At 37.3% G+C, this 13,829-nt stretch overlaps 1 protein-coding gene across 2 annotated transcripts in view; it reads left to right on the top strand.

Moving 5' to 3' along the window:
- The window catches only part of Klhl28 (kelch like family member 28), a 38,891-nt gene that overhangs the window by 4,717 nt on the left and 20,345 nt on the right, over positions 1-13,829 (top strand). For both annotated transcript variants that reach the window (XM_008855533.3, XM_008855532.3), the window contains exon 2: positions 10,572-11,470. In XM_008855533.3, coding sequence (XP_008853755.1) covers positions 10,572-11,470 — 899 coding nt within the window. The remainder of the gene's footprint in view (positions 1-10,571; positions 11,471-13,829) is intronic.

Below are 13,829 nucleotides of genomic sequence, written 5' to 3'. Positions count from 1 at the left end.
CTTTCAACTTAATTAAAAAGCCCCACATTAACATAACTTCATTGCTCACCAAACATTGTAATGAGCCACTGTGTTTTGAATCAGCCTTTCTACTCCATTTTGAGGGGAGGAGCAGTGAAAGGAAGTAAAATGCGGTTGTCATCAACCCTTTCAAAAAAGCCTCCTGAAGCAAACATTCAACTTATTTTCTCTCTGGTCCTTTTAAAACAAGAGCTGGCTGCCTCTAGCATCCCAGCCTCTTCTGTATCATCCACAACACTCATCAGTAGGATCGTCTTGCTTTTCTGTCTTTGCTCTAGAAGACAGGAATCAAGTCAGAACAGAGAGAATAACATAAAACTGCTACCTGGCAGTTTGGGGATAACATTCCCCAGTGGCTGTCATGTTCCTCTTCAGACTCAGTAACGTGGCATGCACTTACTTGTCTGCTTGAGAATGGACACCCATTGAATGCAAGTAAATAGCTGCCATGGATTTCTGCTCAGTTTCCATTTGTCTTTGCAAGCTTTTTGTCTTCATTTTATTATTAGGAAAAATGTCAGTGAATTTACTGTGGAGACCACATCCATCCTCTGTAGTGCTTCACCTAAAACTGATATTATTTATTTTTATGTATATGGGCATATTGCCTACATGTGCGTAAGTACACCTGTGTTGTACATTGTCTTTGGAGGTCAGAGGAGGGCATCAGATCCCCTGAAACTGGAGTTATGGACAGTTGTTAGCTGCCATGTGGGTTCTGGAATTTGAACCCAGGTCTTCAAGAGTTGTCAGTGTTCTTAACTGTTAAGCCATCTCTCCAGCCCTTGATAGAGTACTCTTTTGTTTTAACTTTAAAAAAAAAATTTATTGAGAATTTCATACATGCATATCAGGTGTTTTGATCAAATCCATGCTTACTCCCTCCCCTCCAACGATAGAGTACTCTTTTTTTTAATTATTTATTTAATAACCATATAATTAGAAGAAGCATTTCATTACAACAGCATTGACATATTCAATAACAATTTCCAGAGCTAAGATGCATCTCTTTAAACTGGCTGTAAATTTTTAGGTTTACAGTTGAATTAATACAGTTATACAATATTGTACTCCATATAAACCCTTTAAGACATGAAATTCAATGAGGTTTTAAACTTTAAAAAAGATCTCCATTTCATTATTAAAATACAGTTTCATACAGAAAAATTCATTTTTAATACAATTGACACTACGATGCACATGTGTTTCTAATCTCTGTATATTTGATTATTACTAGTCACAGTCCATTACTTTCTGAGCTCCTTGGCATCAGAGCATGGATATAAAGTCATCAGGTAGATTTCAATGGTAATGTTTTTCACATCTACTAATTATTAAGGAGAAAATTTTTATGCTTTGAAGAGTTATTTTTTTTTCTTTTTTATTTGTTTGTATACCCACTTCCCTGGTAGCACCCTCCCATAGCCTCCCTCCCCCGACTAGAGCCCTTATACTCTGATATCCCTGTTACTGTCTGCTGTGTTGTTGGCACCCCCATTCCCCACTACTTGCCCTTCTGGTGAATCTAGTCAGCCTATCTAGGGTCTTTGTTTTAGGAGGGTCAGCTGTTCTTCATCTAGTGGTAATCAGTTGTCAATATTCCTTTAGATAAGATTGGGGTCTACTGTTCATTTTCCCAGTTCTATGCTGGGTTACTATCTGAGAATCCCTTTGGCCACCCTGGCCATCAACTCAAAAGAAGGTATCGCTTGTCTGGCTTTGATGCTTGTTATGTAGCCTTTAGCTATACATATGGACAGTTATGAAATTATGTTGGCCCATTTAATCTTTAGTTATTCTTTCCTTTTGGGTGTTCAAGGCCGTACAGTTGGTCCAGATAAAACCGATTTATTTTTACCCTTAAGGTCATTTGAGGATCTGTTCCTCAGGGGTCACATGGGCTTGGGAGGAGCTCCTGGCTCCTTTCTTTTACCAGTTCCACCTATGTGAAGATAAGTCAAAGGTCTTGCTTGACTGTGGTTGGCTTCGCTTGGAAGAATGGAGGAAATGTTTTCTCTAAGTTGACTTTCCTCTTTGTAGACTGGACACTGGTTTAAGTCCATCTGATGGGGTCTCCTCGGCCTCCTTGGTCAAGAGGACAGGTGACCCACCACCATTATAGGACATTTTGAGAGATGCTCATAGTCCCCTGGAACTAGTCAACATAGGAGGGCAAGGAGCCAAAAGTGTCCTTTATGTCCCTCTGACCAAATTATAGACCTCAAAGTATATCTTTTAAACACCCAAGAAGTTTAGTTCCACCAGTCTGGATATTTTTAATTACTGTGTGTCATGTAGATAAATCTTGGGCAAAGATCAGTTGTTCTCAGATAAACCTTACCTAGATATATATTTCTTGATCTGCTATGTATAATTTGTCAGTAGGTTGTAGGAGTAATATGGTTTGGTAGAGTACTCTTAAGTATTTGCTTTATCTTACCAAAGTTAAGTGTGGCAAGTATGTAGGGGAACTCAACGTATGAAATCTGCTATTTTACAGTGAACAGAGGGAATAATTATTACCTGGATCCTTCTTTGGTTCATTTTAAATCTCTGATACAGTGTTTATCTGATCTGGGCAATTACATATGTATGTATGTATCATATGTCCTTTGTAGGGTTACTGTTTGGAAATTATTTTATTTTATTTATTTATTCACTTATTTATTTATTTTAAGACAAAGTCTCGCTGTGTAGCCTGGCTGACCTAGAACTCACTATGTAGCCTCAGACAGAGTTCTCCTCTTCCTCCCAAGTGCTAGGATTTCTTTTTTAGGTTTCTATTGTGGATATTTTTAGTTTCCAGTTTTAAAGTTTTATTTTGGTTTAAAAATTATGAGTTTAAATAAATAAGGCAGTATAATATAATATTTGAGAATTTTGGAAACAGAGTACCAAGATTTCAATCTTGACTTCGGCTTATCAGTTCTCTCCTCAGATTTCTTTCTGTGTACAATGATAGCAATAGCAATACTGTTTCATGTCCTTGCTCTCGTGATGAAGGGAATCAGAATATGTAGAAAGCTTGGAACAGCACCTGGTATATTATGACAACTGAACAAACTTGTAGATGCTGTCTCACTGATTTCATCTTGTAAGTGACAACAGGTTTAAACTGGTTCAGTAATGTTTTAAGCACCTCAATTCTGTTTAGCATTGTAATTTTTTAATCAAATGGTAGAGAACAGTGCTCAAAGATTAAGAAAACATCTAGTCACAATAATGTATCTTGAGTTTTGTAATCTTGTTAATTAATTTAAACATGCTGATCTTTAGATTCTCTTTGTATAAATCTATTCAAAGTTTAGGGCTTTATATTTTTCTTAAACACTCCCCCCGCTTTTTTACTGTATAAACCCAAAACCATGTTAAAGTCAAATATAACCCTCCATCCTGTTTCAACAGTTATTAATGCTTGTGCAAATATTTCAAGATTATTTCTAATGGCTAGTTTTTGTTGTTGTTTGTCTTTAGACATATTCTGTCTATGTAGCCCAAGATAGCCTTGAACTTGAACTTACTGTGTAACTCAGACTGGCCTCCAACTTGCAATCCTCCTGCCTCAGCCTCTTGAGTTTTGGGGTTACGATCATGTTCCACTATACTTGACTGAAAATGAAAACCTTAAAAGCATGTCTGTAGTACAATTATTATAATAGTGATTAGCATTGCTTAGTAATCTAGTCAGTATACAAATTTCTAGTTGCTGTCTAAATGTTGTATGTGCATATGCACATGTGTATTAACATGTTATATTTGGTTAATTTTTTTTAACTTAAAAAATTATTTATTATTTTTATTTTATGTGTATGTGTGTATTGCCTACATGTAGGTAAGTACACCTGTGTCATGCAATGCCCATGGAGGTCAGAAGAGACTGTTGGATCCCCTGGGACTGGAGTTACAGACAGTTGTTAACTGCCATATGGGTGCTGGGATTAGAACCTGGGTCTTCTGCAAGAATCACCAATGTTCTTAACCACTGAGCCATCTCTCTAGCCTCTGGTTAATGTTTTTTTTTATTTATACATTATTCTTTTCTTGTTACCTCTATTTTTTTGAAATTCAGATTATGCCAAGAAATTTTTCCCCAGTCAGTATATTTTGTTAGTTACTTCTCATTTGTTTTTTGAGACAGGATCTCGCTCTGGAATTTGCCATAATCCTCCTGCCTCAGCCTCAGATGTCTTTTCTTCAGGAGCCATCCATCTTGTTATTTTGAGACAGGGCCTCACACTGGGAGAGATATCACAGATTTGTTTAGGCTGCCTGGCCAGCAAATCTCAGGAATCCCCCATCTCCATCCATCTCCATCTCCCCAGCGCTGAAATTACAGCCATGTGCTTATAAACTGGTGTGGGGTTTTTTTGTGTGTTATTTTGTTATTTTGTTTGTTTTTTGTTGATGCTGGCACTAAACTCAGGTCTTCATCAAGTGGTATGCACTTTACTGACTGATCTCCTCAGCCCTCTGATATGTTTTTTAAAAAGATTTTATTATTTTTTATTTTATGTATATGAGTATATTGCCTGCATGTATGTAAGTGCACCTGTGTCATGCAGTACCCACAGAAGACAGAAGAGGGCATCAAATTCCCCTGGAAGTGGAGTTAGAGATGGTTGTTAGCTGCCATGTGGGTGCTGAGAATCGAACCCAGGTCTTCTGCAAAAGCAGCCAGTGTTCTTAACCGCTGAGCCATTTCCCCAGCCCTGCCCTCTGATATATTTTAATCAATTATAGTTATTACTATTGATGGTCAGTTTGTTCCATCTTTGACTTTAAGGGGCTATTTGTATTTATTGCTGAGTTGGTCTGAGTTTTTGATTTTTAAAGTTAGGGTTTCATATTTTTTCCCTAGCTATGTGTTCCTCTTACCTTAGTCTACTGAGTTTGTAAGATGTAAAGAGTCCAAATTTATCTTGTCGTCTTCTGTGGTATCTTGGAATCAGCCATTTGTCTAGGGAGTTCCATTTTCTTTTCAATAATAGTATTTAGAGACTTCATCTGGGTACTAGAAGTACTCTTTTTACACTGCAAAAGTTATAGTTTCTAGGCCTTTTCAGTAGGTGGAGAAAAGAAATATTTTTTTCCCTTTAAGTCATAATAGAGATTCAAAGTGTATCTTGGGGTTTTTTTCTGTTACTGTTCTGTTTTCGGTTTTTGCGACATAACTTTTTTTGTCTTTTTCTGTGTGTGGATCAAGGATCCAGGCCATTTATGATATAGCTATGCTTCTTTGCCCTGCCTAAAAAATAGACGATCAAAATCTAATGCACTGTCTAAAATCTTAAAGTGGCTCTTCACTGACAGGAGTAGCCAGGCAGTGGCTGCATTTGGTTGCATTTGTTTATTTGACAGTAAGCTTGCTTCCTTCCTTTTTTGCTAAACATAAAATGGAGTCACTGGGTTTAGGTGGCCAAGCCCAAGTCTTAGTACTTACATGTTAGCACATAGACATTTTTTTAAAGAATACTGTTTTGAATGTGCTATGTAAATGAGAAAACAGACTTTAAGATGACCTTCTCAAGGTCATTCAACTATTACATAGCACAGATAATATTATAACCTGGGCAGCCTGATCCTAGAGCTAGTGTCTTATATTGTCCTCTATATTTAGATCTCTGTGATGTTAACCACATGTGTGTATTTATATGTTGTGTATGTACATAGGTGTGTTTACAAGTCTGTGTTATACTTTCATACTGTATGTAAAATGTTCATTTGAATTAGATACACAAAAATCAGTTTAATATAAATTCATTCACTGTATGATTACTATTTGTACTAAAAGTGAATCTGGCCAATAACTTGATTTGAGAATCAACAATTCTGTGATACCTTGTTGTTATCAGGGTGTCAGTGGTAGAGAGAATTTCTTTGTTTATCTTTTCCTTTCTAACACTGAGGATAGAGCCCAGGTCTTGAATGTACTAGGCAAGTGCTTTACCAGTAAGCTACCACCATAAACCCTGGAATGAATTTCTTATCTAACATTAAGAGATAGAACAGCATAGAAGGCTAAATGTCATTCAGGCAAACAACTCAAAACATTCATAAGTACTAAATCTTCAAGACCTTACTGACAGATACTAAGCACTTCATATGTATAAGTCATTTAATCTTCAAATCAGCTCTTATAATCGAGCAGCTTTTATCTCCTGGCCCGCACATGACCTTCAGATTTCCTTTTCTCTAGACTCAGTACCCTCAGTTCCATTACCTACAGGACATAATCTGAATTCTTTAAAGTGGGTAATATAGTTTATTTCAATTCCTTTTAAAGGATGATATTTAAAATCTGTTCACCTGATGCGAACTGACATTTCCAGAACAAAGTGAAATTCTCCTCTCTAATGTTCTATGTATTATGTTCTATTAATATAGCTTAAACCCACATAAGCGTAGGGTATTAAAGTAGCACTGAAATTAAAATCCCTAAACCCTTAAAACATGTCTTGTGGTTTAGTCTTTTCTCTCTTTTGTGGTTGTTTAGATGTTTTTAAGTGTTTCCATTTTATCCCTCTCAAAATTCTTTTTGTTAAGTGCTGCATCTTTTAGGATCCTTAATTTGTTGTTCAGTGTCTTGCTACCCTTGGCACTGCATGATCACTATAAAGTGGCTCTATCCTAGCACTGTCACTTTGGCCTGATAGTGCACCACTAGAAACAGCCTTCCAGTTCTCACTCATCCAGTAGTGTGCATGGGGCATTTGCTAATTTACCTACCTAGATACTAAGTAATATTTTTAGATTTGTTTTCAAAATCATGAAGGAAATTATTAAATTCTTTACTAGCATCCAATTAAACATAAGAAATACTTGCCTGATCTACAAGTCTAAATAAATTGTAAAGAGAAACAAATCTCTGATGTGTCCTATTATTATTGGTTCGTTTGTAGTAGTGTCAGAGATCTCTTCATCCTCTTTCTAGGTAGTTGTGAATCAAATCGTTAATAATTTTAGAATGTTACCTGAAGTTAAGATGCGAGGTGAATGTTCTCAGACTGCTCATATCTTGCTTTTGAGGAGTGTAGTCCTGCAGCTCTGGTATTTGGTCAGGAATCTTATTTGAAGGTTTTTGTGCGTATCTTAGAATGTAATTGTTTAGTCTGGGAAAAATGTGGTCTTAGAAAGTATCTAGGTCTTCCTTTTCAACTCCCCTATTTTCCATTCCATAGTTCATTGTTCAGTCTGAATATTTCTATCCTCATTAATCAGACAAATGAGAGTGGAGGTGATGTTTTACAAATTTGCAGCACATAGGAGGCTGGAGAGATGACTCAGTGGCTAAGAACACTGTTCTTGCAGAAGACCTGGGTTCAAATCCCAGAATCCACATGGCAGCAAACAACTGTCCGTAACTCCAGTCCCAGGGGATCCAACAGCTTCTTCTGATCTCCGTGGGCATTGCACGACACAGGTGCACTTACCTCCATGCAGACAATACACGCATACACATAAAATAAAAATAATAAATAAAATTTATTTAAAAATTATAAAAAACAAATTTGCAACACATATTAAGTTAATTATATAAAGGAATAGGCTTTTAGGTAAAGTTAGATTTTTTAAAATATTTTATTTATTTTATGCGTATGCATGTATTGCCTGCATGTATATAAAGGCACGTATGTTGTGCAATCCCCGCAGAGGTCAGAAGAGGCCATCGGGTCCCCTGGAACTGGAGGTATGAACAGTTGTCAGCCACCATATGGTTTCTGGGGATCAAACCCAGGTCCTCTGTGAGAGCACCTCATACTCATAATCACTGAGCTGTCTCCAGCCCAAATAAATTTTGACCTAGTCTTTTGAAAATTTGTATTAAAGGGAAGGAGGATGAAAAGGGAAATGTTATAGGCAGCTAGTGATTTCTAAGAAAATTCCTGGAAGATAGCAAGTTTTGTAGAGAGCTATAGTATTAATAATTACTTGAGTATTGGCTTAAATACTGCTTTGAAAAAGAATGCAAATGAGTGAATATGGAGATCATGAGGAGCAATAATTTAATAAAGTAAACCTTATGTGGTACTTGGTGCTTTACAAAGTTACCTCCATGCATTCTTCTGAGAGAGGCCAGCATAGTCTTAGTTTATGAGTGAAAAAATTAATACTTATATTAAGAAATGTGCCAATTCCACCAAACAATACATGACCTAGTTGGGACTGAAGTCATTCTATTTCCAGTCACCTTAGCATCGTACCCTGTATTTTATATCACTTGCACTTTATTGTGTTTTCATTATCTCATCCTCCGGAACCTTGTGAGGCCTGTTGTTGAGATTTTACTGTGATCTTATTGTACATATAAGAAAATGAAAATGAAAGATGAAGTAGGCCATGTAAATCAGTAGGACTATATTCTTAACCCTGTCGCCTGTTGTCTATATCAACTCTGTTTCTTACTGTCAGTCTTCGCTTTTCAGTCTAGATGTGTTTTCTGTAAAATTGAGACTGAAAGAAGTTTGAAAAAAATCAACACCATAGTAAGCAATAGCATGCAGCCAGATCTAAACTTAGACCTTTCTGTTGCTGTCTTCTTGCCAGTATTCTGTTCGGAAAGAAACTAGACACTAGAAGACCAACAAGTTCATTAGCCTTGTTCATGCCATTATTGAAATCATAATCTGAGAATTATTTTGGTTTATGCATTTAGGGTTATTTGGAGAGATCAGATGTGGAGGATATCAGTTGTATGGTGGCCATATTAACATAACTTATTAACTGACTTAAAACTATGTGAGAATAATGTTCTTGAGGAAAATAAGAATGTCAATATTTTGATGTGTCTACTTAAAAACAGGCAGAAGTGGAGAGCTGTGACTTCTCAGTCCTACCAGTGTGGGTCTCTCCCTCCCCTCGTGGGCTATTGGCCACCAACCCACAAGAACAGAGGGAGCAGAAGCAACAAACGGGGTCAGGACCGCTGTGAGCACAGATGGAAAAGACCTTCCGGGAGTCAGTTTCAGTGCTACAGCTCATTTATTCAGTGGGGGTCAGGAAAAAATATAAGGTGGAGGCAGCAGCCAAAGCTTCAGCTGATAGGTGCTCATAGTATGCTTTATTTACATGTGGTAGGGGGATCCTATCATCCGACTATAGGGCAGTACCTAATTATCATATAGAAAAGAACCTGGGGGCAGGTTTATTGCAGGTAACTATGCCAATTGGTAACTCCTATAAAACAGAGCCAGATCATCTGCCTTATTGTTATTCCCATAGCTTGGTTTTAAGGACTGATAAAGGGAAGAAACAGCTAAATAGCTGTCTTGTGTTCCTCTTGTCTATTCTGAGTAACAGCTGTGAACCATTCAGAAATATCCCTGGATTAATTTCTTGTGGCTGTGTGACAATAAAATTTGGGGCTGTGTGCCCCAAATTCAGCTGCAGTAGGGAGCAAGATTTATTTTTCACAGTTCAGCATTCTGAAATGAGTGTCAGCGCCTTCTTCCAGCTCCTAGTTGCCAGCGTTCCTTCAGGTACAGCTGCAGCATCCCAGTCTCTATCTCTGTTCTCCACCTTTTTTCCCTTCTGTCTATCCAATCATCTCTGCCTTTCTTTCTTTTTTTCTCCTTTTCTTTGAGGTAACATGATTTCATTTAAGGTCTGCCTACATAATGCAGGAAATTTTTCATATGTCAGAATCTTTAATCATATCTGAAAAATCTTCCACCCCCACTCACAAATAAAGTAACATTCTTAGGTTCCAGGGATTAGCTATGTCTTTTGGGCGCCTCTTCTGGCTGCCACAGTATTTACTGCCTCTCTTCCTATCCTTCCCTTCTTGCTATTTTTATTCTTTTTCATCTGCCAGAAGTACACTGAGTAGGCATAATCTGAATTTATGATCATGAGTTGAGTGGTAGCTGAACATAATAATCCCATGTCTTTAATCTTTCCTTGTGGGAAGCTGAGGCAGGAGGAGCATGACTTCCAGAGGAGCATAGGCTTCAGAAGAAGACCCTATGTCAAAAGCATCAAACTGAACCAGAACAATAACAAAAAAGAATTGAGTGGCTGGCATATATTAATAAGTCTGTTGCCCTCACTATAGAATACTGGATTATATTCACGGTCTTTTTTTTTCCCCCTTTTTTGTTGTTGAATTAATTGACATTATTAATTAATAATACCTTTGTTAAATTATTGAATTGGGATATAAAGTATTTGAGTTAGCATGAAGTTTTTTTCTTATTGGCATTATTGATATCATTATTATTATTATTGAGAAAATAGTCATGTAGCTAATTTGGCTTTGAGCAAGTTTTTCTCCATATGTTTGCATTTTGTTGTAGTGACAGAGTGTAATTGAAAGAAACAGTGAAACACTAAGTTTTCTCCTAAAAGTCCTTGTAGTTTAAGACTTGTATAGCATTTTGAATTTCCATTTCCTAGGATCTGTAACAAAGGAGTTGAATTATATAATTGTTAAATTTCTTCTAATTCTAAAAGCCTCCTTTCTAGTGTTTAGTGTTTAAAACCCAACAAATGGACAAATAAACAACAAATCTGATTTATATGCTGAAATAACTGTCATGTTTCTTTTTCTGTAGATGGACCACACATCCCCGACCTACATGCTTGCTAATTTAACCCACTTACATTCTGAACAACTTCTTCAGGGCTTGAATCTCCTTCGTCAGCATCACGAACTCTGTGACATTGTTCTTCGCGTAGGTGATGTTAAAATTCATGCGCATAAAGTGGTACTTGCCAGCATCAGCCCATATTTCAAAGCCATGTTCACTGGAAACCTTTCTGAAAAAGAGAACAGTGAGGTTGAGTTTCAGTGCATTGATGAGGCTGCACTTCAGGCCATTGTAGAATATGCCTACACAGGGACTGTCTTCATTTCTCAGGATACAGTTGAATCTCTCCTGCCAGCAGCAAACCTACTTCAGATAAAACTTGTCCTGAAAGAATGTTGTGCATTTCTTGAAAGCCAGCTTGATCCTGGTAATTGTATTGGAATTTCTCGTTTTGCAGAGACGTATGGTTGTCATGACCTTTATTTGGCAGCTACTAAATACATATGCCAGAATTTTGAATCTGTTTGTCAAACAGAAGAGTTTTTTGAGCTTACACATGCGGATTTGGATGAAATTGTCTCCAACGATTGCTTGAATGTAGCTACGGAAGAGACCGTTTTTTATGCATTAGAGTCTTGGATCAAGTATGATGTACAAGAACGCCAGAAGTACTTAGCACAGCTCCTGAACAGTGTGCGATTACCATTGTTGAGTGTTAAGTTTCTCACTAGGCTGTATGAAGCAAATCATCTTATTCGTGACGATCGTACTTGTAAGCATCTTTTGAATGAAGCCCTGAAGTACCACTTCATGCCTGAACATAGACTCTCTCATCAGACAGTCTTGATGACACGACCTCGTTGTGCTCCCAAAGTACTCTGTGCAGTAGGAGGAAAATCTGGACTCTTTGCTTGTTTGGATAGGTAACTAGAAGGCTTTCTTAAAGGAGTAATGCTAACAGATTTTTTAAAAAATTTTTGTTGTTATTAATTTTATGTGTTTGAGTGTATTGCCTGCTTGTATGTAAGTGCACTGGTGTCATGCAATGCCCGAGGAGGACAGAAGAGGGTGTCAGATCCCCTGGAACTGGAGTTACGAGCAGTTATCTGCCACATGGGTTCTGGGATTTGAACCCAGGTCCTCTGCAACAGCAGCCGCTGCTCTTAACTGCTGAGCCATACTCTCTAGCCCAATTTTATGCTTTATAAATGTGCTAATTTTCTATATATTACAAATAATTTTATTTTCCTTTTATTGGCTTTTTTTTGGTATTTTTTAAAATTTCCTAAAGTACTTATGTGGGTGTCTTAATCATATTGTCATCCATTCTCTACAGTACTCTCACATACTGGTCCTTGTTCACCCTAAGTACACATTTATCTATCCTAGTTGTAGACTAACTTTTCTTCTCTTTTATTCTTTCTTCTTTCTCCTCCTCCTTTGCCTTCCCTTCTTCTCTTCTCCTTCCCCTACCTCCCTTTCCTCTTCTTCCCCTTCCTCCTATTCCTCTCCTCCATCCTCTTCCTTCTATTGCTCCCCCTTTTCCTCATCTCCTCTTCCTTTTTATAGAATATTCTAAAGATAGCTAGGAACCTGTGATGAGGGCAGAGCGGGGACAGGAATGGGTTTGAATGAAAATAGTCAATTTGAAGAATCATCAAGGAAATGAGAAACTTGCTATAAATTTTATCTGAATTTTTTCCAATGTATTTTTTATAATAGTAAAAAATGCCTTTTCTTCGAATAAGTTACAGGAGGGGTTATTAGTCTGCTTCTATAAAGAGCCAAATAGTAGATATTTCAGACTTGTGGGCCATATTGTCTTTGTCACGTCTACCCAGTTCAGCTCTTGTGGGATGAGAGCAACCATAGAAAATATGTAAATGAATAAGCATGGATGCATTCCAATAAAACTTTATTTACAAAAGTAGATGGGCTGAATTTAGCCTGTGGCTCTAGTTTGCCAACTTTTGATTTAGTTCATTATGCAAATAGCTTTTAAACTTTGAAAATGTAGCTTGAGCCAGGTATGGTGGTCCATGCCTGGGAGGCAGAAGCAAGTGGATCTCTGTGAGTTTAAGGTCAGCCTGGTCTACATAAGTGAATTCCAGGCCAGCTGCAGCTACAGAAAGACGCTGTCTCAAAAAAAAAAAAAAAAAAAAAAGAAAAAAAAAAAAAAAAAAAAAAAAGGAAAGAAAGAAAGAAAAAAAAAATGCTCATGCTACATTTACTGCTGTGAATTTCTTCCTGGTTAGTTCCAAAAATTTGGTAGATCAGTTGTGGCAAACTAGTGATATTTCATCAATGGCAACTCTTCTATTCTAAATATTTAAACAAGTCTCACCATACATTTTCATTATCTCTTAAAACTAGTATTGTTGAGATTGGGCGGCTGTAGGTAAAGTATTAGCTGAGGCACCCACACATATTATAGATGATTAAACTCATACTTAAAGGTGTGGAATATCAGCATGAAGTAAATGACTAACAGGATGAAATTCCAAATATGAATATATGTTATGAAACCCTTGAGTAATTGAAACAGTGCAAAGGTGGGCCTGCAAGAATTGGTTAGATCTGGGTGTACTGCTTTCATGAATAAAGACCATTATCACAGAAGTGGGTTTGTTCTAAAAGAGAGGAGCTTGCCCCCCACCCCCACCCCCTTCTTCTGTGGACTGCCTAACCATGTGATAGCTCCTCTGATGTTACAGTGTAGCAAGAGTGCCCTTTCCAGACACAAGCCTTGATCTTTGACTCCTGGACATTGAGTACCATGAGCCAACTAAACTTCCATTATTTATAATTTACCCATTTATGATTTTCTATTATGGCAGCAGAAAACAGACTGACAGAAAAATTGGTACCAAGAAGTAGGGCTGTTTCAGTAACAAATACTTAGAAATGTGAGCCAGCTTTCAAAATGGGTAATGTGTATTTGCTGAGTAGATCTAGAGGGTTTGTCTAGATTTTCAATAGCAGAACATTAAGGACAGTCCTGGGCTCAGAAGAAGAGAGCTAGAGGGAAAGTCTGAATCTTCCTAGAGATTCCCTGTGATGGTACATGACCAGCAGCTCATTGGGAGAAATATGGATGGTAAAAAGCCATTGTGATTACGGCTCAGACAGAAATGAGCAGCAGGAATTGGAACCTGGAGGAAATGCCACCTAAAATTATTTATTTAATAACCATATAATTAGAAGAATCATTTCATTTCAACAGCATTGACATATTCAATAACAATTTCCAGAGCTAAGATGCATCTCTTTCAAAATTGACTG

The sequence above is a fragment of the Nannospalax galili genome, unplaced genomic scaffold, assembly GCF_000622305.1.
Source record: "Nannospalax galili isolate Female #2095 unplaced genomic scaffold, S.galili_v1.0 scaffold168, whole genome shotgun sequence".
NCBI classification, from domain to species: domain Eukaryota; kingdom Metazoa; phylum Chordata; class Mammalia; order Rodentia; family Spalacidae; genus Nannospalax; species Nannospalax galili.
The sequence above is the reverse complement of the archived record's forward strand: the minus strand, read 5'-3'. Positions and strand labels throughout refer to the sequence as shown.